General features: G+C 43.1%; 2 protein-coding genes and 2 long non-coding RNA genes across 5 annotated transcripts; all 4 read right to left on the bottom strand.

The window, feature by feature from the left end:
- Positions 1-834: 834 nt before the first annotated feature.
- On the bottom strand, positions 835-3,254 carry LOC145875889 (deoxynucleoside triphosphate triphosphohydrolase SAMHD1-like). Of its 2 annotated transcripts, XM_082971704.1 has the most exons (6): positions 3,077-3,254; positions 2,668-2,807; positions 2,448-2,543; positions 2,181-2,285; positions 1,946-2,083; positions 835-1,750 (listed from the first exon to the last, which is right to left on the bottom strand). In XM_082971704.1, the coding sequence occupies exons 1-6, from the start codon at positions 3,129-3,131 to the stop codon at positions 1,718-1,720; spliced, it is 567 nt and encodes a 188-aa protein (XP_082827830.1). In that variant the 5' UTR covers positions 3,132-3,254; the 3' UTR covers positions 835-1,717. The 2 variants fall into 2 exon arrangements, with proteins under 2 accessions (XP_082827830.1, XP_082827829.1); XM_082971703.1 differs by lacking the exon at positions 3,077-3,254 and having other exon boundaries at positions 2,668-3,055.
- Positions 3,255-15,554: 12,300 nt separating this feature from the next.
- Positions 15,555-16,803, bottom strand: LOC145875888 (uncharacterized). The gene is made up of 2 exons (XR_014391368.1): positions 16,666-16,803; positions 15,555-16,470 (listed from the first exon to the last, which is right to left on the bottom strand). It is a non-coding gene; the product is annotated as an uncharacterized LOC145875888 (long non-coding RNA).
- A 25-nt stretch (positions 16,804-16,828) lies between these two features.
- LOC145875894 (deoxynucleoside triphosphate triphosphohydrolase SAMHD1-like) lies at positions 16,829-18,723 on the bottom strand. Its single transcript, XM_082971710.1, has 3 exons — positions 17,388-18,723; positions 17,168-17,263; positions 16,829-17,005 (listed from the first exon to the last, which is right to left on the bottom strand). Exons 1-3 carry the CDS (start codon positions 17,760-17,762, stop codon positions 16,829-16,831), a joined length of 648 nt encoding a protein of 215 aa, XP_082827836.1. The 5' UTR covers positions 17,763-18,723.
- A 3,759-nt stretch (positions 18,724-22,482) lies between these two features.
- On the bottom strand, positions 22,483-23,763 carry LOC145875887 (uncharacterized). Its single transcript, XR_014391367.1, has 2 exons — positions 23,594-23,763; positions 22,483-23,398 (listed from the first exon to the last, which is right to left on the bottom strand). It is a non-coding gene; the product is annotated as an uncharacterized LOC145875887 (long non-coding RNA).
- Positions 23,764-27,345: the final 3,582 nt, after the last annotated feature.

The following is a 27,345-nucleotide window of genomic DNA, read 5'->3' as shown; positions in this document are numbered from 1 at the left end:
TGGAAAGCAAATGGATCCTGCTGAAAAGAGAAGATTATTCTGTCTGTAGGCTACCAAGTTATCAACTTCCAAATAGGCCTATTGAGCGAGCAGCATTGTTAAGGTAAGGGTTAAGGTTAGGGGTTAAGGTTTAGGGTAGGAATGTCCCAAGGAACCCAGACAGCACTGACCCTCTCACAACGGGATGGAATGCATAGTATAACCTAAGATGAACGACTCAAGCCGTTTACCATAGACCCCCCCCAAGGTCTCGGTCTGTGTAAGTGTTAGCACACAGGGATACCTCTGCGGGTCAGGGGCAATAAGCAGACCAGAGTGGCCCCGCCCCGATCAGAAAACATTGAGTCGGATGTCTCAGCTTCCTCTTCCGTCTCTGGTATAAGGAGCAGCAGTAATTCCACTGAGGAATAATAACTGGAAACTGCGTCCAAGATGCCTGACCATTGTTTTCAAGGTAATCTACTCACTTTCGCATGCCGATTTATGGAACGTCTATATCCAGGTTACATCTGGTTTACGGCTGAGAGTTTCCTTTTGTGAGGTGGAGACTTCGCAAACCGGAACTCCCAATTTCTAATAGGTATGGACCCAGAACTAAATCACGCAGCTGATCAAATAACGCAAGATTTTTGTTCTGGGTTAACCGAGATTTGTTTTCTGTTCACCCCTATAATGGTTAAATTGAGGATTCAGGATGCTAGAGCTGTCTTCTACACAAAGTTCTAAGGAAACAGAACTCAGATAGCCAGGCAGAGAAGAGGGTTGTATTTCGCAGATGTGGCCGGTTACATTCTGTATTACAAAACCCTTCAAAAAGTGAGACTCTCCACCTCATTAGTCTTTCATTCAAAATTATATTATTTATTTAAAACAAAGTGCATAACTTAAATCAACAAACATGTCTGTCTGATCAACAGCTGTGGGCTCATCGAGGCAGACTTTAGGGTAAACATTGTGTTCATGTTGTTTAAATGAAGATAACGAGACTCCCAAATGATACCAAACACTAGACAGATAGCTGCTTGCCTCAGTAGGGTACATGGATGAAAACAAAGATAATATGATAACTTAACATTGTTTGTCAGTTAAAGTGGTGTCTTTTCGGAAGATAATTAAGCTACATTGTACCCTGATCTTTGATCTGTATGTGCTTAGCCAACTCCTACTTTAGTCTAGATACTGTAGATATGCATGACCAGGCTAACTATGGTAGCTGGGTATATAACAACTAAAACAGCGTAGAAACCATGCATAAAAGAAAGACAATGCCCTGAAACACAAACAACGGTTACCTGTTTGTTTGCATGTTGATCAATATAACACCAAGGATAAGTTCCCATTCAGCTTTGGGAGTATTACAAGGTAAAGCATGATTGTCCAAAGAGTAACTTCCACCAGGATGGATAAATATGTAAAAGTCGTTGCTTGGCTATCTGAAAGAGCCATGTGTGATAGTGGCACGTCAACATGCATAGCCTGGGAGAACAGGTATGTATACTCACATACTCCTACACTTCTCTTACCATGAAATAGCATAACGTTAAGATAACCAAACCTAAAATGTACGCTTGAAATAAAACATCAAAAGTAAATAAAAGAAAGACTACATGATCTAATCCCTGGAAAACTGAATCAGAGTGAACAGAACCCTGAGTAAAGAGACTTCTTCTGAAAGCCTGACTCATTTTCTTGAGGTGGTGGTCACCAACCCCTGGTCCTAGGTGACCTCTGGTGTAATCACATCTCCATCCTAAACAAATGTGAACACAAACACACAGGGATACCAGTGTCAATTTTAAACATATGAAAAATACTCTGTGTGGTGCAGGTAAGATAGTGATAGCTAGCTGGCTTGGCCTTGCACTGTCATCTTCCCCACACAATGTAAAAACGCTAAAAGCTTGAGATAAAATGATATATAAAGGAAAGAGCGAGGCCTCCTGACCTGAGGTTTGGAGAAGTTCATATCCATACACCACTGGGCAAAGTTCTTCTTAGCTGCCTCCATGGTCCTCTCATCAGTCTTCTTACAGTAGACCCTGATAAGCTGCTCAGCAAACCTTTCTGGCAGCAGCTTGGACACCTACAGGAACAACAATTGCCTTATATCATGTTTCCAAGCTCCAAAAATGATTGGATAATTCTAAAATAGGTATACGTAAGTGCATTGAAGTAGTGACCTGGTCCTTGCTGATCTGGTAAGCTTTGGTTGGGTCGTTCTTACAGTAGAAACGCATGTTGTTGATGGGGTTCTTCTCCTTCATACCCCAGTCCATGTTGATGATCTGATGGAGAGAAAGATAGGGGGTAGAGATGGACATGCAAAGAGATACCTATTTTCAACAGAGCAACTGGTAACAAAGGGTTACCTATAGAGAAGGCGGGGGGGCTATGGTAAAATGTATTCAATCAGTTCCCTGATTGAGGTGAAAAGACTGGACACTCACATGGACAACAAAGTCCTCTGGCTGCAGAGTAACATGTTTAAGGTCATTCCGAGGCCTGGACCTCGCCACACAGCCTGCCCACTCCAGGAGCTTTTTCTGGGGGAAGAGAAGACGAGGATGAGAGGCACATAATATGAATCTCGTAGAAAGCTCTGCTAGTAAGCCCTGGAAGGATATCCTCTCTCCAAACACACACACACACGCACACGCACACACACACCTGTGAAACCTCCACGCGCACCTCAGTCTGGGTCTGTCCCACACACTTGTAGAGGCGTCTGCAGGTGATGTTTTGAAGGATCTCTCTGGCCTCAGCCAGCTTAGAGGACGACGAGTACAGAATCTGCTCAAACATATTGTCTACAGGGGAAGGGAGGAGAAAGGGAGAGAGACAGGTGAGAGGGAGAGACAAGGTGATAAGGAGCGTGGGAAGATGAGAGGTAATCATGCAAACCAAACCCAGCAGTAATTGTATGGACAGGAATGTACCACACAAAAAAAACAGGTATGGCAAACCCAGCCTGTTTGGACAGCCTTGACGCATAAAACTCTCAAAGCTCTGGTTGTCTGGGTAAGTAGAACAGACCAGAGCCATTGTACACTTTATATTTCTATGGGGTTGAACGGACCAGTGAGTTTAGTGTAGGCCTCCATGTCGTCTATTGCTGCGGAGATGGTGAACATCTTTCCCCCTGAACCTTGAATCTGGATGTGGGGGTTCGCCTTGATAAAGGCCTCTGTGATCCTGAAAAAAGACAATATAACATCTCATTTTCAACATATAACATACAGCAGAAAAAAAACTCAATTTCTCAGAACCTGTATGAATGAATAAAAGATAGGAAATAAAACAGATACACAGTACCAGTCAAAAGTTTGGACAAACCTACTCATTCCAGGGTTTTTCCCTTTGTTTTCTACTTTGTAGAATGATAATGAAGACATCAAAATTAAGAAATGTTAAACAAATCAAAATATATTTTATATTTGAGATTCTTCAAAGTAGCCGCCCTTTGCCTTGATGACAGCTTTGCACACTCTTGGATCCTGGGGTAAACGTTGAACATTGTTATACTCAGAGTATAGGAACATTAGTTACAAAGGAGACATGAGGGATGCCATAATGAAGCTTGGGAGGGACTGAGTGCAGGGAAACCAACCGTGACAGTACTGACAAGGGAAGAAACCGCTGAAGGTTCATATGACTTAGTTCCCTGCTTAGCGAGAATGACGCAATGTTTAGAGATGAGGAGGAGACTCCACCCAAAGTGGGGTCTGAATACCACCACGGGGGAAGCCATGTCTGTGTCTGAATTACAGCTGTAACGACCCTTTGGGGAGAATTCAACTTGGTTAAGCTTCTCTAGTGTCCGTGAGTTACTTACTCTGAAAAATTAGAACCTAACAGTAGTCACCTGGACTGCATTTCAAATAAAAAAGGTGTGCCTTGTTAAAAGTTCATTTGTGGAATTTCTTTCCTTAATGCGTTTGAGCCAATCAGTTGTGTTGTGACAAGGTAGGGGTGGTATACAGAAGATAGCCCTTTTTGGTCAAATACCAAGTCCATATTATGGCAAGAACAGCTCAAATAAGCAAAGAGAAACGACAGTCCATCATTACTTTAAGACATGAAGGTCAGTCCATCATTACTTTAAGACATGAAGGTCAGTCCATCATTACTTTAAGACATGAAGGTCAGTTCATCATTACTTTAAGACATGAAAGTCAGTCAATATGGAAAATGTCAACAACTTCAAAAGTTTAACCGTCAAGCGCTATGATGAAACTGGCTCTCATGAGGACCGCCACAGGAAAGGAAGACCCAGAGTTACCTCTTCTGCAGAGGATAAGTTCATTAGAGTTAACTGCACCTCAGATTGCAGCCCAAATAAATGCTTCACAGAGTTCAACATCAACAGTTCAGAGGAGACAGCGTGAATCAGGCCTTCATGGTCTAAGCGCTGCAAAGAAACCCCTACTAAAGGACACCAATAAGAAGAAGAGACTTGCTTGGGCCAAGAAACACGAGCAATGGACATTAGACCGGTGGAAATCTGTCCTTTGGTCTGATGAGTCCAAATTTAAGATTTTTGGTTCCAACTGCCATGTCTTTGTGAGACGCAGAGTAGGTGAATGGATGATCTCCTCATGTGTATTTCCCACCATGAAGCATGGAGGAGGAGGTGTGATGGTGCTTTGCTGGTGACACTGTCTGTGATTTATTTAGAATTCAAGGCACACTTAACCAGCATGGCTACCACAGCGATATGCCATCCCATCTGGTTTACGCTTAGTGGGATTATCATTTGATCTTCAGCAGGACAATGATCCAACACACCTCCAGGCTGTGTATGGGCTATTTGACCAAGAAGGAGAGTGATGGAGTGCTGTATCAGATGACCTGGCCTCCACAATCACCCGACCTCAACCCAATTGAGATGGTTTGGGATGAGTTGGACCACAGAGTGATGGAAAAGCAGCTAACAAGTGCTCAGCATATGTGGGAACTTCTTCAAGATAGTTGGAAATACATTCCAGGTGAAGCTGGTTGAGAGAATGCCAAACGTGTGCAACGCTATTATCAAGGCAAATGGTGACTACTTTGAAGAATCTAAAATATATTTTGATTTGTTTTACCATTGTTTGGTTACTACATGATTCCATATGTGTTATTTCATAGTTTTGATGTCTTCACTATTATTCTACAATGTAGAAATAGTAAAAAACCCTTGAATGAGTTGGTGTGTCCAAACTTTTGACTGGTACTGTAGGGCTCCCGAGTGGCGCAGCAGTCTAATGCACTACATCTCAGTGCTAGAGGCGTCACTACAGACCCTGGTTCGATTCCAGGCTGTATCACAACCGGACGTGATTGGGAGTCCCATAGGGCGTCGGGCAATTGGCCCAGAGTCGTCTGGGTTTGGCCAGGGGTAGGCAGTCATTGTAAATAAGAATTTGTTCTTAACTTAAAAAAACGTACAAAGTTATGGAAACTCGAGTAAAGTGTATTTAACCTCTTAGGGCTAGGGGGCAGTATTTACACCGCCGGATAAAAAACGTACCCGATTTAATCTGGTTACTACTCCTACCCAGTAACTAGAATATGCATATACTTATTAGATATGGATAGAAAACACCCTAAAGTTTCTAAAACTGTTTGAATGGTGTCTGTGAGTATAACAGAACTCATATGGCAGGCAAAAACCTGAGAGATTCCTTTACAGGAAGTGGCCTGTCTGACCATTTATTGGCTTTCTTTGACATCTCTTTCCAAAACAAAGGATCTCTGCGGTAACGTGACACTTCCCACGGCTCCCATAGGCTCTCAGAGCCCGGGAAAAAGCTGAATGTCGTCATTCCAGCCCCAGGCTGAAACACATTATCGCCTTTGTCAAGTGGCCGATCAGGGGACAGTGGGCTTAGGGGCGTGCACTGGTCGCCCCCATCTTTCTTTTTTTTCCTCTGTTTACCGAAACGCAGATTCCCGGTCGGAATATTATCGCTTTTTTACGAGATAAATTGCATAAAAATTGATTTTAAACAGCAGTTGACATGCTTCGAAGTACGGTAATGGAATATTTAGAATTTTTTTGTCACGAAATGCGCCATGCTCGTAACCCTGATTTACCATTTCGGATAGTGTCTTGAACGCACGAACAAAACGCCGCTGTTTGGATATAACGATGGATTATTTGGGACCAAACCAACATTTGTCATTGAAGTAGAAGTCCTGGGAGTGCATTCTGACGAAGAACAGGAAAGGTAATAACATTTTTGTTATAGTAAATCTGATTTTGGTGAAGGCTAAACTTGCTGGGTGTCTAAATAGCTAGCCCGTGATGGCTGGGCTATGTACTTAGAATATTGCAAAATGTGCTTTCACCAAAAAGCTATTTTAAAATCGGACATATCGAGTGCATAGAGGAGTTCTGTATCTATAATTCTTAAAATAATTGTTATGCTTTTTGTGAACGTTTATCATGAGTAATTTAGTAAATTGTTAGTAAATTCCCCGGAAGTTTGCGGGGGGTATGCTAGTTCTGAACGTCACATGCTAATGTAAAAAAGCTGTTTTTTGATATAAATATGAACTTGATTGAACAAAACATGCATGTATTGTATAACATAATGTCCTAGGGTTGTCATCTGATGAAGATCATCAAAGGTTAGTGCTGCATTTAGCTGTGGTTTGGGTTTATGTGACATTATATGCTAGCTTGAAAAATGGGTGTCTGATTATTTCTGGCTGGGTACTCTGCAAACATAATCTAATGTTTTTCTTTCGTTGTAAAGCCTTTTTGAAATCGGACAGTGTGGTTAGATAAAGGAGAGTCCTGTCTTTAAAATGGTGTAAAATAGTTATATGTTTGAGAAATTGAAGTAATAGCATTTTTAAGGTATTTGAATATCGCGCCACGGGATTAGACTGGCTGTTGCGTAGGTGGGACGATTTGGTGCCACCTACCCTAGAGAGGTTAAAGCAGGTGCTTCCACACAGGTGTGGTTTCTGAGTTAATTAAGAAACAAACATGCTGGGCAGGCCATTATTTTGGCTACCATGACTATGTCCCTTTAGGATAACAATGCCTACTCGGCTCCATCATTCATTGAATCAGATGACTAATTTATCACAAAACCCACTGATATTGACAACTACTTTCATTTATTTTTCATTGGCAAGATGAACAAACTTAGGGGTGACATGCCAGCAACAAACGCTGACACTACACATCCAAGTATATGTGACAAATTATGAAAGACAAGAATTATACTTTTGAATTCCTTAAAGTGAGTGTGGAAGAGGTGAACAAATTATTGTTGTCTATCAACAATGACAAGCCACTGAGGTCTGACAACTTGGATGGAAGATTACTGTGGATAACAGCGGATGATGTTGCCACATCTTCAATTTAAGCCTACTAGAAAGTGTGTGCCCTTAGGCCTGGAGGGAAGTTAAAGTCCTTCCGCTTCCTAAGAATAGTAAAGCCCCCTTTACTGGCTAAAATAGCCGACCAATCAGCCTGTTACCAACCCTTAGTAAACTTCTGTAAAAATAGTGTTTGACCTGATACGTCCCACCTAGCCCATAGAGGTTAACGTCTCTATCTTAGTACATACATTTCACACTTACTTCAGTAACCAGTTAGGGTATAAAGAAATAAAGACAGGTGTTCATATTTAATATAAGCAATATTTAGTATACTTATCGATGTTATGGATGAGCGCGGTTGTTTGTTCTGTTCCTCTCTCTCTCCATCTCTGTAGCTTCCAGGTATGCTGGATAAGGACCCGAGCTAAGGGAATTGGGCTTACTTTGTAGTGCCTGTCCGGAATGGCTCATTAATGTAAACGGGCATATTGGAAGACACTGTCAGTAGTGATGTAATTTTGTAAATGTTATATTGTGATGTTGTTTCATAAACGTGTTGCAATGTATATATTTTGGTATGTTTAGATAAATGGAAACTGTATGTTGAATAGGTAATTGCTTAATTAATTAGTGTTAATTGTTCTGAGGGGAGGGGCTACCCCTACAAAAGGAGCCTCTCTTTCAGTTCATGGGGAGGCATTTTGGATTGAGCTGTGGGTGGGGCAGCTTTGTTTTTAAGCTGTCCCATAAGGTATATGTTTGATGGCAGTACTGTTGTTTTGTTCCGGAATCACTATGTAAATAAACACCTTTGCACAGAAGAACTTTTGCGGCTCCGCCATCTTTTTATTTTTTATAGAGGTTAGGTTTTCCAGTTTAGCCTTCTGGCCTACTCTACGTGACATATGGTGGCAGCAGTGGGATGGCGCACCGCAAATCAGTGAATTCCAACAAGAGAGGTAAAGGAATGCGTACAGGATTGCGTTCACAGCAGCAGCATCAACTGTCATAAAAGGTCATTGAAGTTGAAACTGGGTGGAATACCATGGAATCTTCTGGTGAAGAGGTTAATTATGAGAAACTAGGAGCCCGACCAAGGGGCCAAACACAACCAGAACTGTTTGAACTACCGGTTGAGAAGAGGGACGAAGACCTCAAGCAGGAGTTTCGGGGCCTACGCCAATCTATCCTCACAGCTCCTCACCAAGCGGAACTCGTCAGTGAGAGCCCAAGATTGGGTCTGCCAACACCAGGACGACAAAGGCTCGACGCAGCAGGGACTTCAACTCCACAGCAGGATCCCCAAGCAGTAATGAGGCCAGCCCCAGCACCAGGAGACCAGTCCAGCAGTGTTAACCTGTTAGGGCTAGGGGGCAGCATTGACACGGCTGGATAAAAAACATACCCGATTTAATCTGGTTACCACTCCTACTCAGTAACTAGAATATGCATATACTTATTACATATGGATAGAAAACACCCTAAATTTTCTAAAACTGTTTGAATGGTGTCTGTGAGTATAACAGAACTCAAATGGCAGGTCAAAACCTGAGAGATTCCTTTACAGGAAGTGGCCTGTCTGACCATTTGTTGAACTTCTTTTCCATCTCTATCATTTACTAAGGATCTCTGCTCTAACGTGACACTTCCCACGTCGTCCATAGGCGCTCAGAGCCCGGGAAAAAACAGAATGTCGTCATTCCAGCCCCAGGCTGAAACACATTATCGCCTTTCTCAAGTGGCCCATCAAGAGACACTAGCTTATGCGCATGACCCCGACCGCCCCCGCCTTTGGGATTTTTTCCTCTGTTTGCCGAAAAGGAGATTCCCTGTCGGAATATTATCGCTTTTCTACGAGAAAAATGTTGTAAAAATTGATTTTAAACAGCGGTTGACATGCTTCGAAGTACGGTAATGGAATACTTAGAATTTTATTTCACGAATTGCGCCAAGCGCGTGACACTTCTTTACTATTTCGGATAGCGTCTGGAACGCACGAACAAAACGCCGCTATTCGGATATAACGATGGATTATTTTGGACCAAACCAACATTTGTTATTGAAGTAGCTGTCCTGGGTGTGTATTCTGACGAAGACAACAAAAGGTAATGAAATTTTTATAATAGTAAATATGATTATGGTGAGTGCTAAACTTGCCGGGTGTCTAAATAGCGAGCCCGTGATGCCTGGGCTATGTACTTAGAATATTGCAAAATGTGCTTTCACCAAAAAGCTATTTTAAAATCGGACATATCGAGTGCATAGAGGAGGTCTGTATCTATAATTCTTAAAATAATTGTTATGCTTTTTGTGAACGTTTATCGTGAGTAATTTAGTAAAATGTTAGCGAATTCCCCGGAAGTTTGCGGGGGGTATGCTAGTTCTGAACGTCACATGCTAATGTAAAAAGCTGGTTTTTGATATAAATATGAACTTGATTGAACAAAACATGCATGTATTGTATAACATAATGTCCTAGGGTTGTCATCTGATGAAGATCATCAAAGGTGAGTGCTGCATTTAGCTGTCTTCTGGGTTTTGGTGACATTATATGCTGGCTTGAAAAATGGGTGTCTGATTATTTCTGGCTTGGTACTCTGCTGACATAATCTAATGTTTTGCTTTCGTTGTAAAGCCTTTTTGAAATCGGACAGTGTGGTTAGATTAACGAGAGTCTTATCTTTAAATGGCTGTAAAATAGTCATATGTTTGAGAAATTGAAGTAATAGGATTTTTAAGGTTTTGAAAATCGCGCCACAGGATAGCCGTGGCTGTTACGTAGGTGGGACGAATTCGTCCCGCCTAGCCTAGAGAGGTTAACGTTCATCTTCCAGCATTCCTGAGGAAGGAGCCAAAGATGCCCTCATACCAGCAGGGGGAGGACATTGAAAACTACTTGCTGAGGTTTGAGCGAATGGCCAAGACGTGGCAGTGGCCGGAGGTAGAGTGGGCCTGCAGGCTTGTCCCATTGCTCACGGGCAAGGCCTTAGAGGCTTACACAGCAATGGATGAGGGGCTGTCCAACGTCTACAAGGGCTTGAAGGAAGCGCTGCTGGTGAAGTTCGACATCTCCTCGGAGACCTACCGTCAACGCTTTAGAGCTGCATCGACGCCATCGGGTGAGTCACCGACAGAGACGTACCACCGCCTCAAGGGTCTCTACCGATGATGGGTTCAACCAGAGGAGAAGACACAGGACGAGATCGGTGAGGTCATCATCCTCGAGCAACTTCTACAAGTTCTACCACACGACATTCGAACCTGGGTTCGAGAGCACGAGCCCAAGGACGGGCTTATGGCGGCCAAGCTTGCGCTGCAGTACCATAATGCACGTAAAGGGGGCCCACCACGACCTGCAGCACCCGCTCCAAGGAGTCTCCGAGACACAAGGGACATCAGAGATACCCGAGATGGTGGAGGTAACTCTGGGGGTTATGTGTCTGGGAGGAGGGAGGTAAGGGATTATGCAGTTCGCTCTGATGGGGGGGGTCTGACCTGTTTTTACTGCCGACAGCAGGGGCACAAGGCTTCAATGTGTCCGCTACGTAAATCCAAGCTCTCAGGTTACTGTTATGTGCCCAGAGAGGGGGATGGTGTTCAGAATAGACAGACTGGGGAAGGGTCAGTCTTGGTACCTGTAAAAGTGAATGGTAAAAGTCTTACTGCAATGATTGACACCGGCAGTTCCCTGTCGTTGATCAGAAAATGTAATGTACCTGTTAATGACATTGATTACGGTCACCAGACACTGATCCAATGTGTCCATGGTGACCAGTCACAGCAGCCCACAGCTGAACTCACAGTGGAGATTCAGGGTCAGAAATACCTCCTCAAAGTTGGGGTAATGGAGAAGCTACCTTTTGAGATGATTTTGGGGAGGGATGTGCCTGTACTCTCTGATCTGTTGGGAAGTGTGGGGGGTCAGCTATATGAGCAGTCAGTTTGCCAGTCTGATGTTCAGGTGTCATGTTCAGTTGTCACTCGTGCACAGGCCAAAGCTGGTTTACAACCTCTGCCTGACTTGTGTGATAGTCTGTGTGAGGGGGGAAACAAAGGGCCCAGAAAGTCACGCCGCCAGCGGCGTCTTGAGAAGTATGTGGGAACCCCTGTACCTGTTGCTGATGTGTCTGGGTTAGAAGTGCAATGGGAAGTTCCACAAAATTTTGCTACACTGCAGAAGTCTGATGCAACCTTGAAAGGTTTATTTGATAAGGCCTTAGCTGGGGACAGCCAATCTTCATGTGGGGGAATATACACAGTAGACAACCACATACTCTACCTTGGGTCAGAAGCAGATAGCAGGAAGTTAGTGGTGCCATCTACATGTAGACCACTTGTTCTCAACCTTGCACATACAGTTCCATGGGCAGGCCATCTAGGGCAACATAAGACCTATCTTAGGCTAGGCTCCCGTTTCTTTTGGCCCTCCATGTATACTGATGTACAAACATACTGCAAAACATGCCCCACGTGACAGAAAACCAGTGCTGTCCGTAGGTCTGACCGGGCTCCTCTATGTTCACTGCCAGTTATCTCTACCCCATTCAAGAGAATTGCAATGGACATTGTTGGACCCTTGGAGAAGAGTAGTGCAGGTTACCAGTATATATTGGTGATCTGTGACTATGCCACCCGGTTCCCAGAAGCCTTCCCACTCCGTTCCATAACCACTCCAAAAATAATCAGTGCTCTTGTTCAGCTCTTTTCTCGTGTAGGAATCCCAGATGAAATCCTGACGGACCAAGGCACAAACTTCACTTCACGACTGATGGTTCAACTCCACCGACAGCTGGGCATTAAAGGCTTGAGGACCACTCCCTACCATCCCCAAACGGATGGGCTTGTAGAGAGATTCAATCAAACGCTCAAGAATATGCTGAGGAAGTTTGTGGCTGACACTGGTAAAGACTGGGATAAGTGGTTACCCTTTCTGCTTTTTGCTTACAGGGAGGTGCCTCAGGCATCGACAGGTTTCTCACCATTCGAACTCCTCTATGGATGGCCAGTGCAGGGACCACTGGACCTGCTGAAGAAGTGCTGGGAAGGTTCCCCAGTAGCTACCTCAGGACAAGGGATTGTCCAGTACGTTCTCCAGATGCGGGACAGGCTGGAGCGGTACCGAGAGGAGGCTAGGGCAAACCACCAGAGGGGGACCGCAATGATGATACACAACCAGGACATCCCGTGGTCATTTTTATGGTGGGTTGCAACTTGCAGAATCCTTCCAAGGTTGAACCCACCAGATGGGGACTGTCATGACTCTCCTGACAGTGGAACATTATGACTGCTGAATATTTTTTGAAGGTAAGATGGACCCCTAAGCTCCACTCTACGTTTAATTCAAAATGCCTATTTCTTTCTAAATCAATTTTTTCAAGTATACATTCTTTCCATTGCAGGACAAGGATTGTCCTCACTTTCAAAAATTCCCAAATTGCTTCAACTTGCATTTCTGATTGACTGGCAAGTTTCACCATCCAATTATTTTAGATCTATAGGAGTGCAAGTTTCACCATCCAATTATTTCAGATCTACAGGAGTGCAAGTTTCACCATCCAATTATTTCAGATCTATAGGAGTGCTAGTTTCACCATGGGGTGAACTAGCCTAGGCAGCCGATAGCAGTGCTTCATTTTTGCTGGATCCTGCCAGCACAGGATCCAGCAGCACAGGATCCAGCAGCACAGGATCTTGTCAGCACAGGATCTTGTCAGCACAGGATCTTGTCAGCACAGGATCTTGTCAGCACAGGATCCAGCAGCACAGGATCCAGCAGCACAGGATCCAGCAGCACAGGATCCAGCAGCACAGGATCCTGCCAGCACAGGATCCTGCCAGCACAGGATCCAGCACCTCTCAGTTTTGGACTGATTCGTTCCGGAAACCATTTGCCAGGATTTGCCTCTTGAGCATTGACCACAAGTTCTCAATGGGATTAAGGTCTGGGGAGTTTCCGTGCCATGGACCCAAAATATCGATGTTTTGTTCTCCGAGACACTTAGTTATCACTTATGCCTTATGGCAAGGTGCTCCATCATGCTGGAAAAGGCATTGTTCGTCACCAAACTGTTCCTGGATGGTTGGGAGAAGTTGCTCTCGGAGGATGTGTTGGTATCATTCTTTATTCATGGCTGTGTTCTTAGGAAAAATTGTGAGTGAGCCCACTCCCTTGGCTGAGAAACAACCCCACACATGAATGGTCTCAGGATGCTTTACTGTTGGCATGACACAGGACTGATGGTAGCGCTCACCTTGTCTTCTCCAGACAAGCTTTTTTCCGGATGCCCCAAACAATCGGAAAGGAGATTCATCAGAGAAAATGACTTTACCTCAGTTCTCAGCAGTCCAATCCCTGTACCTTTTGCAGAATATCAGTCTGTCCCTGATGTTTTTCCATGAGAGAAGTGGTTCTTTGCTGCCCTTCGCCTTCTTCACAACAATTGAACCGCTCTCCTTGAAGTTCTTGATGATCCGATAAATGGTTGATTTAGGTGCAATCTTACTGGCAACAATATCCTTGCCTGTGAAGCCCTTTTTGTGCAAAGCAATGATGACGGCACGTGTTTCCTTGCAGTTAACCCTAGTTGACAAAGGAAGAACAATGATTCCAAGCACCAGCCTCCTTTTGAAGCTTCCAGTCTGTTATTCAAACTCAATCAGCATGAGAGAGTGATCTCCAGCCTTGTCCTCGTCAACACTCACACCTGTGTTAACGAGAGCATCACTGACATGATGTCAGCTGGTCCTTTTGTGGCAGGGCTGAAATGCAGTGGAATTTTGGGGGGGGAATTCAGTTCATTTGCATGGCAAAGAGGGACTTTGCAATTAATTGCAATTCATCTGATCACTCTTCATAACATTCTAGAGTACATGCAAATTGCCATCATACAAACTGAGGCAGCAGACTTTATGAAAATGTATATTTATGTCATTCTCAAAAGTTTTGGCCACAACTTTATATAGACCAAGGAGTGGCCATTGCTGTGGTGGGAGAACTAGGAGATTCAGTTTCTATAATCTCCCTCTCTCTCTCTGCTCTGATAGAAACGAGCCTGCAACTCTTATCTCTCCAGCAGTTGCACTTAATCATTTATTTCCTTATAGAATCATAGCCCCGCAGGAAGGGTGCTTGAGTTGGTGCAGCACCCGATACATTAAAATACATTTGCCTAAGTGATAGATTACTTCTGTCTGTTCAGAAAGAAATGAAATCATTCAGATTACTACACCAGGAGTAGGCCTGTAATTTAGCCAGAGAGGATCAATAGCTTATTTAAAAAAATAGCTGTGGATTGTGTGTAGCCCAATCACAAGGCATGCCTACAAGTTGGGAACATGTGGCAAATCTGTCAGTGATGCAGCTACAACAGGGCTTTCGCAATATTTCAAATACAATTGCAGGTTGGAAAGCAAATGGATCCTGCTGAAAAGAGAAGATTATTCTGTCTGTAGGCTACCAAGTTATCAACTTCCAAATAGGCCTATTGAGCGAGCAGCATTGTTAAGGTAAGGGTTAAGGTTAGGGGTTAAGGTTTAGGGTAGGAATGTCCCAAGGAACCCAGACAGCACTGACCCTCTCACAACGGGATGGAATGCATAGTATAACCTAAGATGAACGACTCAAGCCGTTTACCATAGACCCCCCCCAAGGTCTCGGTCTGTGTAAGTGTTAGCACACAGGGATACCTCTGCGGGTCAGGGGCAATAAGCAGACCAGAGTGGCCCCGCCCCGATCAGAAAACATTGAGTCGGATGTCTCAGCTTCCTCTTCCGTCTCTGGTATAAGGAGCAGCAGTAATTCCACTGAGGAATAATAACTGGAAACTGCGTCCAAGATGCCTGACCATTGTTTTCAAGGTAATCTACTCACTTTCGCATGCCGATTTATGGAACGTCTATATCCAGGTTACATCTGGTTTACGGCTGAGAGTTTCCTTTTGTGAGGTGGAGACTTCGCAAACCGGAACTCCCAATTTCTAATAGGTATGGACCCAGAACTAAATCACGCAGCTGATCAAATAACGCAAGATTTTTGTTCTGGGTTAACCGAGATTTGTTTTCTGTTCACCCCTATAATGGTTAAATTGAGGATTCAGGATGCTAGAGCTGTCTTCTACACAAAGTTCTAAGGAAACAGAACTCAGATAGCCAGGCAGAGAAGAGGGTTGTATTTCGCAGATGTGGCCGGTTACATTCTGTATTACAAAACCCTTCAAAAAGTGAGACTCTCCACCTCATTAGTCTTTCATTCAAAATTATATTATTTATTTAAAACAAAGTGCATAACTTAAATCAACAAACATGTCTGTCTGATCAACAGCTGTGGGCTCATCGAGGCAGACTTTAGGGTAAACATTGTGTTCATGTTGTTTAAATGAAGATAACGAGACTCCCAAATGATACCAAACACTAGACAGATAGCTGCTTGCCTCAGTAGGGTACATGGATGAAAACAAAGATAATATGATAACTTAACATTGTTTGTCAGTTAAAGTGGTGTCTTTTCGGAAGATAATTAAGCTACATTGTACCCTGATCTTTGATCTGTATGTGCTTAGCCAACTCCTACTTTAGTCTAGATACTGTAGATATGCATGACCAGGCTAACTATGGTAGCTGGGTATATAACAACTAAAACAGCGTAGAAACCATGCATAAAAGAAAGACAATGCCCTGAAACACAAACAACGGTTACCTGTTTGTTTGCATGTTGATCAATATAACACCAAGGATAAGTTCCCATTCAGCTTTGGGAGTATTACAAGGTAAAGCATGATTGTCCAAAGAGTAACTTCCACCAGGATGGATAAATATGTAAAAGTCGTTGCTTGGCTATCTGAAAGAGCCATGTGTGATAGTGGCACGTCAACATGCATAGCCTGGGAGAACAGGTATGTATACTCACATACTCCTACACTTCTCTTACCATGAAATAGCATAACGTTAAGATAACCAAACCTAAAATGTACGCTTGAAATAAAACATCAAAAGTAAATAAAAGAAAGACTACATGATCTAATCCCTGGAAAACTGAATCAGAGTGAACAGAACCCTGAGTAAAGAGACTTCTTCTGAAAGCCTGACTCATTTTCTTGAGGTGGTGGTCACCAACCCCTGGTCCTAGGTGACCTCTGGTGTAATCACATCTCCATCCTAAACAAATGTGAACACAAACACACAGGGATACCAGTGTCAATTTTAAACATAGGAAAAATACTCTGTGTGGTGCAGGTAAGATAGTGATAGCTAGCTGGCTTGGCCTTGCACTGTCATCTTCCCCACACAATGTAAAAACGCTAAAAGCTTGAGATAAAATGATATATAAAGGAAAGAGCGAGGCCTCCTGACCTGAGGTTTGGAGAAGTTCATATCCATACACCACTGGGCAAAGTTCTTCTTAGCTGCCTCCATGGTCCTCTCATCAGTCTTCTTACAGTAGACCCTGATAAGCTGCTCAGCAAACCTTTCTGGCAGCAGCTTGGACACCTACAGGAACAACAATTGCCTTATATCATGTTTCCAAGCTCCAAAAATGATTGGATAATTCTAAAATAGGTATACGTATGTGCATTGAAGTAGTGACCTGGTCCTTGCTGATCTGGTAAGCTTTGGTTGGGTCGTTCTTACAGTAGAAACGCATGTTGTTGATGGGGTTCTTCTCCTTCATACCCCAGTCCATGTTGATGATCTGATGGAGAGAAAGATAGGGGGTAGAGATGGACATGCAAAGAGATACCTATTTTCAACAGAGCAACTGGTAACAAAGGGTTACCTATAGAGAAGGCGGGGGGGCTATGGTAAAATGTATTCAATCAGTTCCCTGATTGAGGTGAAAAGACTGGACACTCACATGGACAACAAAGTCCTCTGGCTGCAGAGTAACATGTTTAAGGTCATTCCGAGGCCTGGACCTCGCCACACAGCCTGCCCACTCCAGGAGCTTTTTCTGGGGGAAGAGAAGACGAGGATGAGAGGCACATAATATGAATCTCGTAGAAAGCTCTGCTAGTAAGCCCTGGAAGGATATCCTCTCTCCAAACACACACACACACGCACACGCACACACACACCTGTGAAACCTCCACGCGCACCTCAGTCTGGGTCTGTCCCACACACTTGTAGAGGCGTCTGCAGGTGATGTTTTGAAGGATCTCTCTGGCCTCAGCCAGCTTAGAGGACGACGAGTACAGAATCTGCTCAAACATATTGTCTACAGGGGAAGGGAGGAGAAAGGGAGAGAGACAGGTGAGAGGGAGAGACAAGGTGATAAGGAGCGTGGGAAGATGAGAGGTAATCATGCAAACCAAACCCAGCAGTAATTGTATGGACAGGAATGTACCACACAAAAAAAACAGGTATGGCAAACCCAGCCTGTTTGGACAGCCTTGACGCATAAAACTCTCAAAGCTCTGGTTGTCTGGGTAAGTAGAACAGACCAGAGCCATTGTACACTTTATATTTCTATGGGGTTGAACGGACCAGTGAGTTTAGTGTAGGCCTCCATGTCGTCTATTGCTGTGGAGATGGTGAACATCTTTCCCCCTGAACCTTGAATCTGGATGTGGGGGTTCGCCTTGATAAAGGCCTCTGTGATCCTGAAAAAAGACAATATAACATCTCATTTTCAACATATAACATACAGCAGAAAAAAAACTCAATTTCTGAGAACCTGTATGAATGAATAAAAGATAGGAAATAAAACAGATACACAGTACCAGTCAAAAGTTTGGACAAACCTACTCATTCCAGGGTTTTTCCCTTTGTTTTCTACTTTGTAGAATGATAATGAAGACATCAAAATTAAGAAATGTTAAACAAATCAAAATATATTTTATATTTGAGATTCTTCAAAGTAGCCGCCCTTTGCCTTGATGACAGCTTTGCACACTCTTGGATCCTGGGGTAAACGTTGAACATTGTTATACTCAGAGTATAGGAACATTAGTTACAAAGGAGACATGAGGGATGCCATAATGAAGCTTGGGAGGGACTGAGTGCAGGGAAACCAACCGTGACAGTACTGACAAGGGAAGAAACCGCTGAAGGTTCATATGACTTAGTTCCCTGCTTAGCGAGAATGACGCAATGTTTAGAGATGAGGAGGAGACTCCACCCAAAGTGGGGTCTGAATACCACCACGGGGGAAGCCATGTCTGTGTCTGAATTACAGCTGTAACGACCCTTTGGGGAGAATTCAACTTGGTTAAGCTTCTCTAGTGTCCGTGAGTTACTTACTCTGAAAAATTAGAACCTAACAGTAGTCACCTGGACTGCATTTCAAATAAAAAAGGTGTGCCTTGTTAAAAGTTCATTTGTGGAATTTCTTTCCTTAATGCGTTTGAGCCAATCAGTTGTGTTGTGACAAGGTAGGGGTGGTATACAGAAGATAGCCCTTTTTGGTCAAATACCAAGTCCATATTATGGCAAGAACAGCTCAAATAAGCAAAGAGAAACGACAGTCCATCATTACTTTAAGACATGAAGGTCAGTCCATCATTACTTTAAGACATGAAGGTCAGTCCATCATTACTTTAAGACATGAAGGTCAGTTCATCATTACTTTAAGACATGAAAGTCAGTCAATATGGAAAATGTCAACAACTTCAAAAGTTTAACCGTCAAGCGCTATGATGAAACTGGCTCTCATGAGGACCGCCACAGGAAAGGAAGACCCAGAGTTACCTCTTCTGCAGAGGATAAGTTCATTAGAGTTAACTGCACCTCAGATTGCAGCCCAAATAAATGCTTCACAGAGTTCAACATCAACAGTTCAGAGGAGACAGCGTGAATCAGGCCTTCATGGTCTAAGCGCTGCAAAGAAACCCCTACTAAAGGACACCAATAAGAAGAAGAGACTTGCTTGGGCCAAGAAACACGAGCAATGGACATTAGACCGGTGGAAATCTGTCCTTTGGTCTGATGAGTCCAAATTTAAGATTTTTGGTTCCAACTGCCATGTCTTTGTGAGACGCAGAGTAGGTGAATGGATGATCTCCTCATGTGTATTTCCCACCATGAAGCATGGAGGAGGAGGTGTGATGGTGCTTTGCTGGTGACACTGTCTGTGATTTATTTAGAATTCAAGGCACACTTAACCAGCATGGCTACCACAGCGATATGCCATCCCATCTGGTTTACGCTTAGTGGGATTATCATTTGATCTTCAGCAGGACAATGATCCAACACACCTCCAGGCTGTGTATGGGCTATTTGACCAAGAAGGAGAGTGATGGAGTGCTGTATCAGATGACCTGGCCTCCACAATCACCCGACCTCAACCCAATTGAGATGGTTTGGGATGAGTTGGACCACAGAGTGATGGAAAAGCAGCTAACAAGTGCTCAGCATATGTGGGAACTTCTTCAAGATAGTTGGAAATGCATTCCAGGTGAAGCTGGTTGAGAGAATGCCAAACGTGTGCAACGCTATTATCAAGGCAAATGGTGACTACTTTGAAGAATCTAAAATATATTTTGATTTGTTTTACCATTGTTTGGTTACTACATGATTCCATATGTGTTATTTCATAGTTTTGATGTCTTCACTATTATTCTACAATGTAGAAATAGTAAAAAACCCTTGAATGAGTTGGTGTGTCCAAACTTTTGACTGGTACTGTAGGGCTCCCGAGTGGCGCAGCAGTCTAATGCACTACATCTCAGTGCTAGAGGCGTCACTACAGACCCTGGTTCGATTCCAGGTTGTATCACAACCGGACGTGATTGGGAGTCCCATAGGGCGTCGGGCAATTGGCCCAGAGTCGTCTGGGTTTGGCCGGGGGTAGGCAGTCATTGTAAATAAGAATTTGTTCTTAACTTAAAAAAACGTACAAAGTTATGGAAACTCGAGTAAAGTGTATTTAACCTCTTAGGGCTAGGGGGCAGTATTTACACCGCCGGATAAAAAACGTACCCGATTTAATCTGGTTACTACTCCTACCCAGTAACTAGAATATGCATATACTTATTAGATATGGATAGAAAACACCCTAAAGTTTCTAAAACTGTTTGAATGGTGTCTGTGAGTATAACAGAACTCATATGGCAGGCAAAAACCTGAGAGATTCCTTTACAGGAAGTGGCCTGTCTGACCATTTATTGGCTTTCTTTGACATCTCTTTCCAAAACAAAGGATCTCTGCGGTAACGTGACACTTCCCACGGCTCCCATAGGCTCTCAGAGCCCGGGAAAAAGCTGAATGTCGTCATTCCAGCCCCAGGCTGAAACACATTATCGCCTTTGTCAAGTGGCCGATCAGGGGACAGTGGGCTTAGGGGCGTGCACTGGTCGCCCCCATCTTTCTTTTTTTTCCTCTGTTTACCGAAACGCAGATTCCCGGTCGGAATATTATCGCTTTTTTACGAGATAAATTGCATAAAAATTGATTTTAAACAGCGGTTGACATGCTTCGAAGTACGGTAATGGAATATTTAGAATTTTTTTGTCACGAAATGCGCCATGCTCGTAACCCTGATTTACCATTTCGGATAGTGTCTTGAACGCACGAACAAAACGCCGCTGTTTGGATATAACGATGGATTATTTGGGACCAAACCAACATTTGTCATTGAAGTAGAAGTCCTGGGAGTGCATTCTGACGAAGAACAGGAAAGGTAATAACATTTTTGTTATAGTAAATCTGATTTTGGTGAAGGCTAAACTTGCTGGGTGTCTAAATAGCTAGCCCGTGATGGCTGGGCTATGTACTTAGAATATTGCAAAATGTGCTTTCACCAAAAAGCTATTTTAAAATCGGACATATCGAGTGCATAGAGGAGTTCTGTATCTATAATTCTTAAAATAATTGTTATGCTTTTTGTGAACGTTTATCGTGAGTAATTTAGTAAATTGTTAGTAAATTCCCCGGAAGTTTGCGGGGGGTATGCTAGTTCTGAACGTCACATGCTAATGTAAAAAAGCTGTTTTTTGATATAAATATGAACTTGATTGAACAAAACATGCATGTATTGTATAACATAATGTCCTAGGGTTGTCATCTGATGAAGATCATCAAATCATTTATTTCCTTATAGAATCATAGCCCCGCAGGAAGGGTGCTTGAGTTGGTGCAGCACCCGATACATTAAAATACATTTGCCTAAGTGATAGATTACTTCTGTCTGTTCAGAAAGAAATGAAATCATTCAGATTACTACACCAGGAGTAGGCCTGTAATTTAGCCAGAGAGGATCAATAGCTTATTTAAAAAAATAGCTGTGGATTGTGTGTAGCCCAATCACAAGGCATGCCTACAAGTTGGGAACATGTGGCAAATCTGTCAGTGATGCAGCTACAACAGGGCTTTCGCAATATTTCAAATACAATTGCAGGTTGGAAAGCAAATGGATCCTGCTGAAAAGAGAAGATTATTCTGTCTGTAGGCTACCAAGTTATCAACTTCCAAATAGGCCTATTGAGCGAGCAGCATTGTTAAGGTAAGGGTTAAGGTTAGGGGTTAAGGTTTAGGGTAGGAATGTCCCAAGGAACCCAGACAGCACTGACCCTCTCACAACGGGATGGAATGCATAGTATAACCTAAGATGAACGACTCAAGCCGTTTACCATAGACCCCCCCCAAGGTCTCGGTCTGTGTAAGTGTTAGCACACAGGGATACCTCTGCGGGTCAGGGGCAATAAGCAGACCAGAGTGGCCCCGCCCCGATCAGAAAACATTGAGTCGGATGTCTCAGCTTCCTCTTCCGTCTCTGGTATAAGGAGCAGCAGTAATTCCACTGAGGAATAATAACTGGAAACTGCGTCCAAGATGCCTGACCATTGTTTTCAAGGTAATCTACTCACTTTCGCATGCCGATTTATGGAACGTCTATATCCAGGTTACATCTGGTTTACGGCTGAGAGTTTCCTTTTGTGAGGTGGAGACTTCGCAAACCGGAACTCCCAATTTCTAATAGGTATGGACCCAGAACTAAATCACGCAGCTGATCAAATAACGCAAGATTTTTGTTCTGGGTTAACCGAGATTTGTTTTCTGTTCACCCCTATAATGGTTAAATTGAGGATTCAGGATGCTAGAGCTGTCTTCTACACAAAGTTCTAAGGAAACAGAACTCAGATAGCCAGGCAGAGAAGAGGGTTGTATTTCGCAGATGTGGCCGGTTACATTCTGTATTACAAAACCCTTCAAAAAGTGAGACTCTCCACCTCATTAGTCTTTCATTCAAAATTATATTATTTATTTAAAACAAAGTGCATAACTTAAATCAACAAACATGTCTGTCTGATCAACAGCTGTGGGCTCATCGAGGCAGACTTTAGGGTAAACATTGTGTTCATGTTGTTTAAATGAAGATAACGAGACTCCCAAATGATACCAAACACTAGACAGATAGCTGCTTGCCTCAGTAGGGTACATGGATGAAAACAAAGATAATATGATAACTTAACATTGTTTGTCAGTTAAAGTGGTGTCTTTTCGGAAGATAATTAAGCTACATTGTACCCTGATCTTTGATCTGTATGTGCTTAGCCAACTCCTACTTTAGTCTAGATACTGTAGATATGCATGACCAGGCTAACTATGGTAGCTGGGTATATAACAACTAAAACAGCGTAGAAACCATGCATAAAAGAAAGACAATGCCCTGAAACACAAACAACGGTTACCTGTTTGTTTGCATGTTGATCAATATAACACCAAGGATAAGTTCCCATTCAGCTTTGGGAGTATTACAAGGTAAAGCATGATTGTCCAAAAAGTAACTTCCACCAGGATGGATAAATATGTAAAAGTCGTTGCTTGGCTATCTGAAAGAGCAATGTGTGATAGTGGCACGTCAACATGCATAGCCTGGGAGAACAGGTATGTATACTCACATACTCCTACACTTCTCTTACCATGAAATAGCATAACGTTAAGATAACCAAACCTAAAATGTACGCTTGAAATAAAACATCAAAAGTAAATAAAAGAAAGACTACATGATCTAATCCCTGGAAAACTGAATCAGAGTGAACAGAACCCTGAGTAAAGAGACTTCTTCTGAAAGCCTGACTCATTTTCTTGAGGTGGTGGTCACCAACCCCTGGTCCTAGGTGACCTCTGGTGTAATCACATCTCCATCCTAAACAAATGTGAACACAAACACACAGGGATACCAGTGTCAATTTTAAACATAGGAAAAATACTCTGTGTGGTGCAGGTAAGATAGTGATAGCTAGCTGGCTTGGCCTTGCACTGTCATCTTCCCCACACAATGTAAAAACGCTAAAAGCTTGAGATAAAATGATATATAAAGGAAAGAGCGAGGCCTCCTGACCTGAGGTTTGGAGAAGTTCATATCCATACACCACTGGGCAAAGTTCTTCTTAGCTGCCTCCATGGTCCTCTCATCAGTCTTCTTACAGTAGACCCTGATAAGCTGCTCAGCAAACCTTTCTGGCAGCAGCTTGGACACCTACAGGAACAACAATTGCCTTATATCATGTTTCCAAGCTCCAAAAATGATTGGATAATTCTAAAATAGGTATACGTATGTGCATTGAAGTAGTGACCTGGTCCTTGCTGATCTGGTAAGCTTTGGTTGGGTCGTTCTTACAGTAGAAACGCATGTTGTTGATGGGGTTCTTCTCCTTCATACCCCAGTCCATGTTGATGATCTGATGGAGAGAAAGATAGGGGGTAGAGATGGACATGCAAAGAGATACCTATTTTCAACAGAGCAACTGGTAACAAAGGGTTACCTATAGAGAAGGCGGGGGGGCTATGGTAAAATGTATTCAATCAGTTCCCTGATTGAGGTGAAAAGACTGGACACTCACATGGACAACAAAGTCCTCTGGCTGCAGAGTAACATGTTTAAGGTCATTCCGAGGCCTGGACCTCGCCACACAGCCTGCCCACTCCAGGAGCTTTTTCTGGGGGAAGAGAAGACGAGGATGAGAGGCACATAATATGAATCTCGTAGAAAGCTCTGCTAGTAAGCCCTGGAAGGATATCCTCTCTCCAAACACACACACACACGCACACGCACACACACACCTGTGAAACCTCCACGCACACCTCAGTCTGGGTCTGTCCCACACACTTGTAGAGGCGTCTGCAGGTGATGTTTTGAAGGATCTCTCTGGCCTCAGCCAGCTTAGAGGACGACGAGTACAGAATCTGCTCAAACATATTGTCTACAGGGGAAGGGAGGAGAAAGGGAGAGAGACAGGTGAGAGGGAGAGACAAGGTGATAAGGAGCGTGGGAAGATGAGAGGTAATCATGCAAACCAAACCCAGCAGTAATTGTATGGACAGGAATGTACCACACAAAAAAAACAGGTATGGCAAACCCAGCCTGTTTGGACAGCCTTGACGCATAAAACTCTCAAAGCTCTGGTTGTCTGGGTAAGTAGAACAGACCAGAGCCATTGTACACTTTATATTTCTATGGGGTTGAACGGACCAGTGAGTTTAGTGTAGGCCTCCATGTCGTCTATTGCTGCGGAGATGGTGAACATCTTTCCCCCTGAACCTTGAATCTGGATGTGGGGGTTCGCCTTGATAAAGGCCTCTGTGATCCTGAAAAAAGACAATATAACATCTCATTTTCAACATATAACATACAGCAGAAAAAAAACTCAATTTCTGAGAACCTGTATGAATGAATAAAAGATAGGAAATAAAACAGATACACAGTACCAGTCAAAAGTTTGGACAAACCTACTCATTCCAGGGTTTTTCCCTTTGTTTTCTACTTTGTAGAATGATAATGAAGACATCAAAATTAAGAAATGTTAAACAAATCAAAATATATTTTATATTTGAGATTCTTCAAAGTAGCCGCCCTTTGCCTTGATGACAGCTTTGCACACTCTTGGATCCTGGGGTAAACGTTGAACATTGTTATACTCAGAGTATAGGAACATTAGTTACAAAGGAGACATGAGGGATGCCATAATGAAGCTTGGGAGGGACTGAGTGCAGGGAAACCAACCGTGACAGTACTGACAAGGGAAGAAACCGCTGAAGGTTCATATGACTTAGTTCCCTGCTTAGCGAGAATGACGCAATGTTTAGAGATGAGGAGGAGACTCCACCCAAAGTGGGGTCTGAATACCACCACGGGGGAAGCCATGTCTGTGTCTGAATTACAGCTGTAACGACCCTTTGGGGAGAATTCAACTTGGTTAAGCTTCTCTAGTGTCCGTGAGTTACTTACTCTGAAAAATTAGAACCTAACAGTAGTCACCTGGACTGCATTTCAAATAAAAAAGGTGTGCCTTGTTAAAAGTTCATTTGTGGAATTTCTTTCCTTAATGCGTTTGAGCCAATCAGTTGTGTTGTGACAAGGTAGGGGTGGTATACAGAAGATAGCCCTTTTTGGTAAAATACCAAGTCTATATTATGGCAAGAACAGCTCAAATAAGCAAAGAGAAACGACAGTCCATCATTACTTTAAGACATGAAGGTCAGTCCATCATTACTTTAAGACATGAAGGTCAGTCCATCATTACTTTAAGACATGAAGGTCAGTCCATCATTACTTTAAGACATGAAGGTCAGTTCATCATTACTTTAAGACATGAAAGTCAGTCAATATGGAAAATGTCAACAACTTCAAAAGTTTAACCGTCAAGCGCTATGATGAAACTGGCTCTCATGAGGACCGCCACAGGAAAGGAAGACCCAGAGTTACCTCTTCTGCAGAGGATAAGTTCATTAGAGTTAACTGCACCTCAGATTGCAGCCCAAATAAATGCTTCACAGAGTTCAACATCAACAGTTCAGAGGAGACAGCGTGAATCAGGCCTTCATGGTCTAAGCGCTGCAAAGAAACCCCTACTAAAGGACACCAATAAGAAGAAGAGACTTGCTTGGGCCAAGAAACACGAGCAATGGACATTAGACCGGTGGAAATCTGTCCTTTGGTCTGATGAGTCCAAATTTAAGATTTTTGGTTCCAACTGCCATGTCTTTGTGAGACGCAGAGTAGGTGAATGGATGATCTCCTCATGTGTATTTCCCACCATGAAGCATGGAGGAGGAGGTGTGATGGTGCTTTGCTGGTGACACTGTCTGTGATTTATTTAGAATTCAAGGCACACTTAACCAGCATGGCTACCACAGCGATATGCCATCCCATCTGGTTTACGCTTAGTGGGATTATCATTTGATCTTCAGCAGGACAATGATCCAACACACCTCCAGGCTGTGTATGGGCTATTTGACCAAGAAGGAGAGTGATGGAGTGCTGTATCAGATGACCTGGCCTCCACAATCACCCGACCTCAACCCAATTGAGATGGTTTGGGATGAGTTGGACCACAGAGTGATGGAAAAGCAGCTAACAAGTGCTCAGCATATGTGGGAACTTCTTCAAGATAGTTGGAAATGCATTCCAGGTGAAGCTGGTTGAGAGAATGCCAAACGTGTGCAACGCTATTATCAAGGCAAATGGTGACTACTTTGAAGAATCTAAAATATATTTTGATTTGTTTTACCATTGTTTGGTTACTACATGATTCCATATGTGTTATTTCATAGTTTTGATGTCTTCACTATTATTCTACAATGTAGAAATAGTAAAAAACCCTTGAATGAGTTGGTGTGTCCAAACTTTTGACTGGTACTGTAGGGCTCCCGAGTGGCGCAGCAGTCTAATGCACTACATCTCAGTGCTAGAGGCGTCACTACAGACCCTGGTTCGATTCCAGGTTGTATCACAACCGGACGTGATTGGGAGTCCCATAGGGCGTCGGGCAATTGGCCCAGAGTCGTCTGGGTTTGGCCGGGGGTAGGCAGTCATTGTAAATAAGAATTTGTTCTTAACTTAAAAAAACGTACAAAGTTATGGAAACTCGAGTAAAGTGTATTTAACCTCTTAGGGCTAGGGGGCAGTATTTACACCGCCGGATAAAAAACGTACCCGATTTAATCTGGTTACTACTCCTACCCAGTAACTAGAATATGCATATACTTATTAGATATGGATAGAAAACACCCTAAAGTTTCTAAAACTGTTTGAATGGTGTCTGTGAGTATAACAGAACTCATATGGCAGGCAAAAACCTGAGAGATTCCTTT

Source organism: Salmo salar, unplaced genomic scaffold (assembly GCF_965601325.2).
Source record: "Salmo salar unplaced genomic scaffold, fSalSal1 ptg000378l, whole genome shotgun sequence".
Taxonomy (NCBI): Eukaryota; Metazoa; Chordata; class Actinopteri; order Salmoniformes; family Salmonidae; genus Salmo; species Salmo salar.
Note: the sequence above shows the minus strand (reverse complement) of the source record. Positions and strands in the feature narration are given on the sequence as shown.

What these genes read in the sequence shown, in the direction of transcription:
- LOC145875894 (XM_082971710.1), bottom strand. Translation starts at nt 17,762, where the DNA reads ATGGCTCTGGTCTGTTCTACTTACCCAGACAACCAGAGCTTTGAGAGT. An exon ending in TGCGCGTGGAGGTTTCACAG is followed by an intron (nt 17,264 to 17,387) that starts GTGTGTGTGTGC and finishes CTCTTCCCCCAG; the next exon opens with AAAAAGCTCCTGGAGTGGGC. An exon ending in CAGAGGACTTTGTTGTCCAT is followed by an intron (nt 17,006 to 17,167) that starts GTGAGTGTCCAG and finishes TCTCTCCATCAG; the next exon opens with ATCATCAACATGGACTGGGG.
- LOC145875889 (XM_082971703.1), bottom strand. Translation starts at nt 3,042, where the DNA reads ATGGCTCTGGTCTGTTCTACTTACCCAGACAACCAGAGCTTTGAGAGT. An exon ending in TGCGCGTGGAGGTTTCACAG is followed by an intron (nt 2,544 to 2,667) that starts GTGTGTGTGTGC and finishes CTCTTCCCCCAG; the next exon opens with AAAAAGCTCCTGGAGTGGGC. An exon ending in ACCAGATCAGCAAGGACCAG is followed by an intron (nt 2,084 to 2,180) that starts GTCACTACTTCA and finishes TTGTTCCTGTAG; the next exon opens with GTGTCCAAGCTGCTGCCAGA.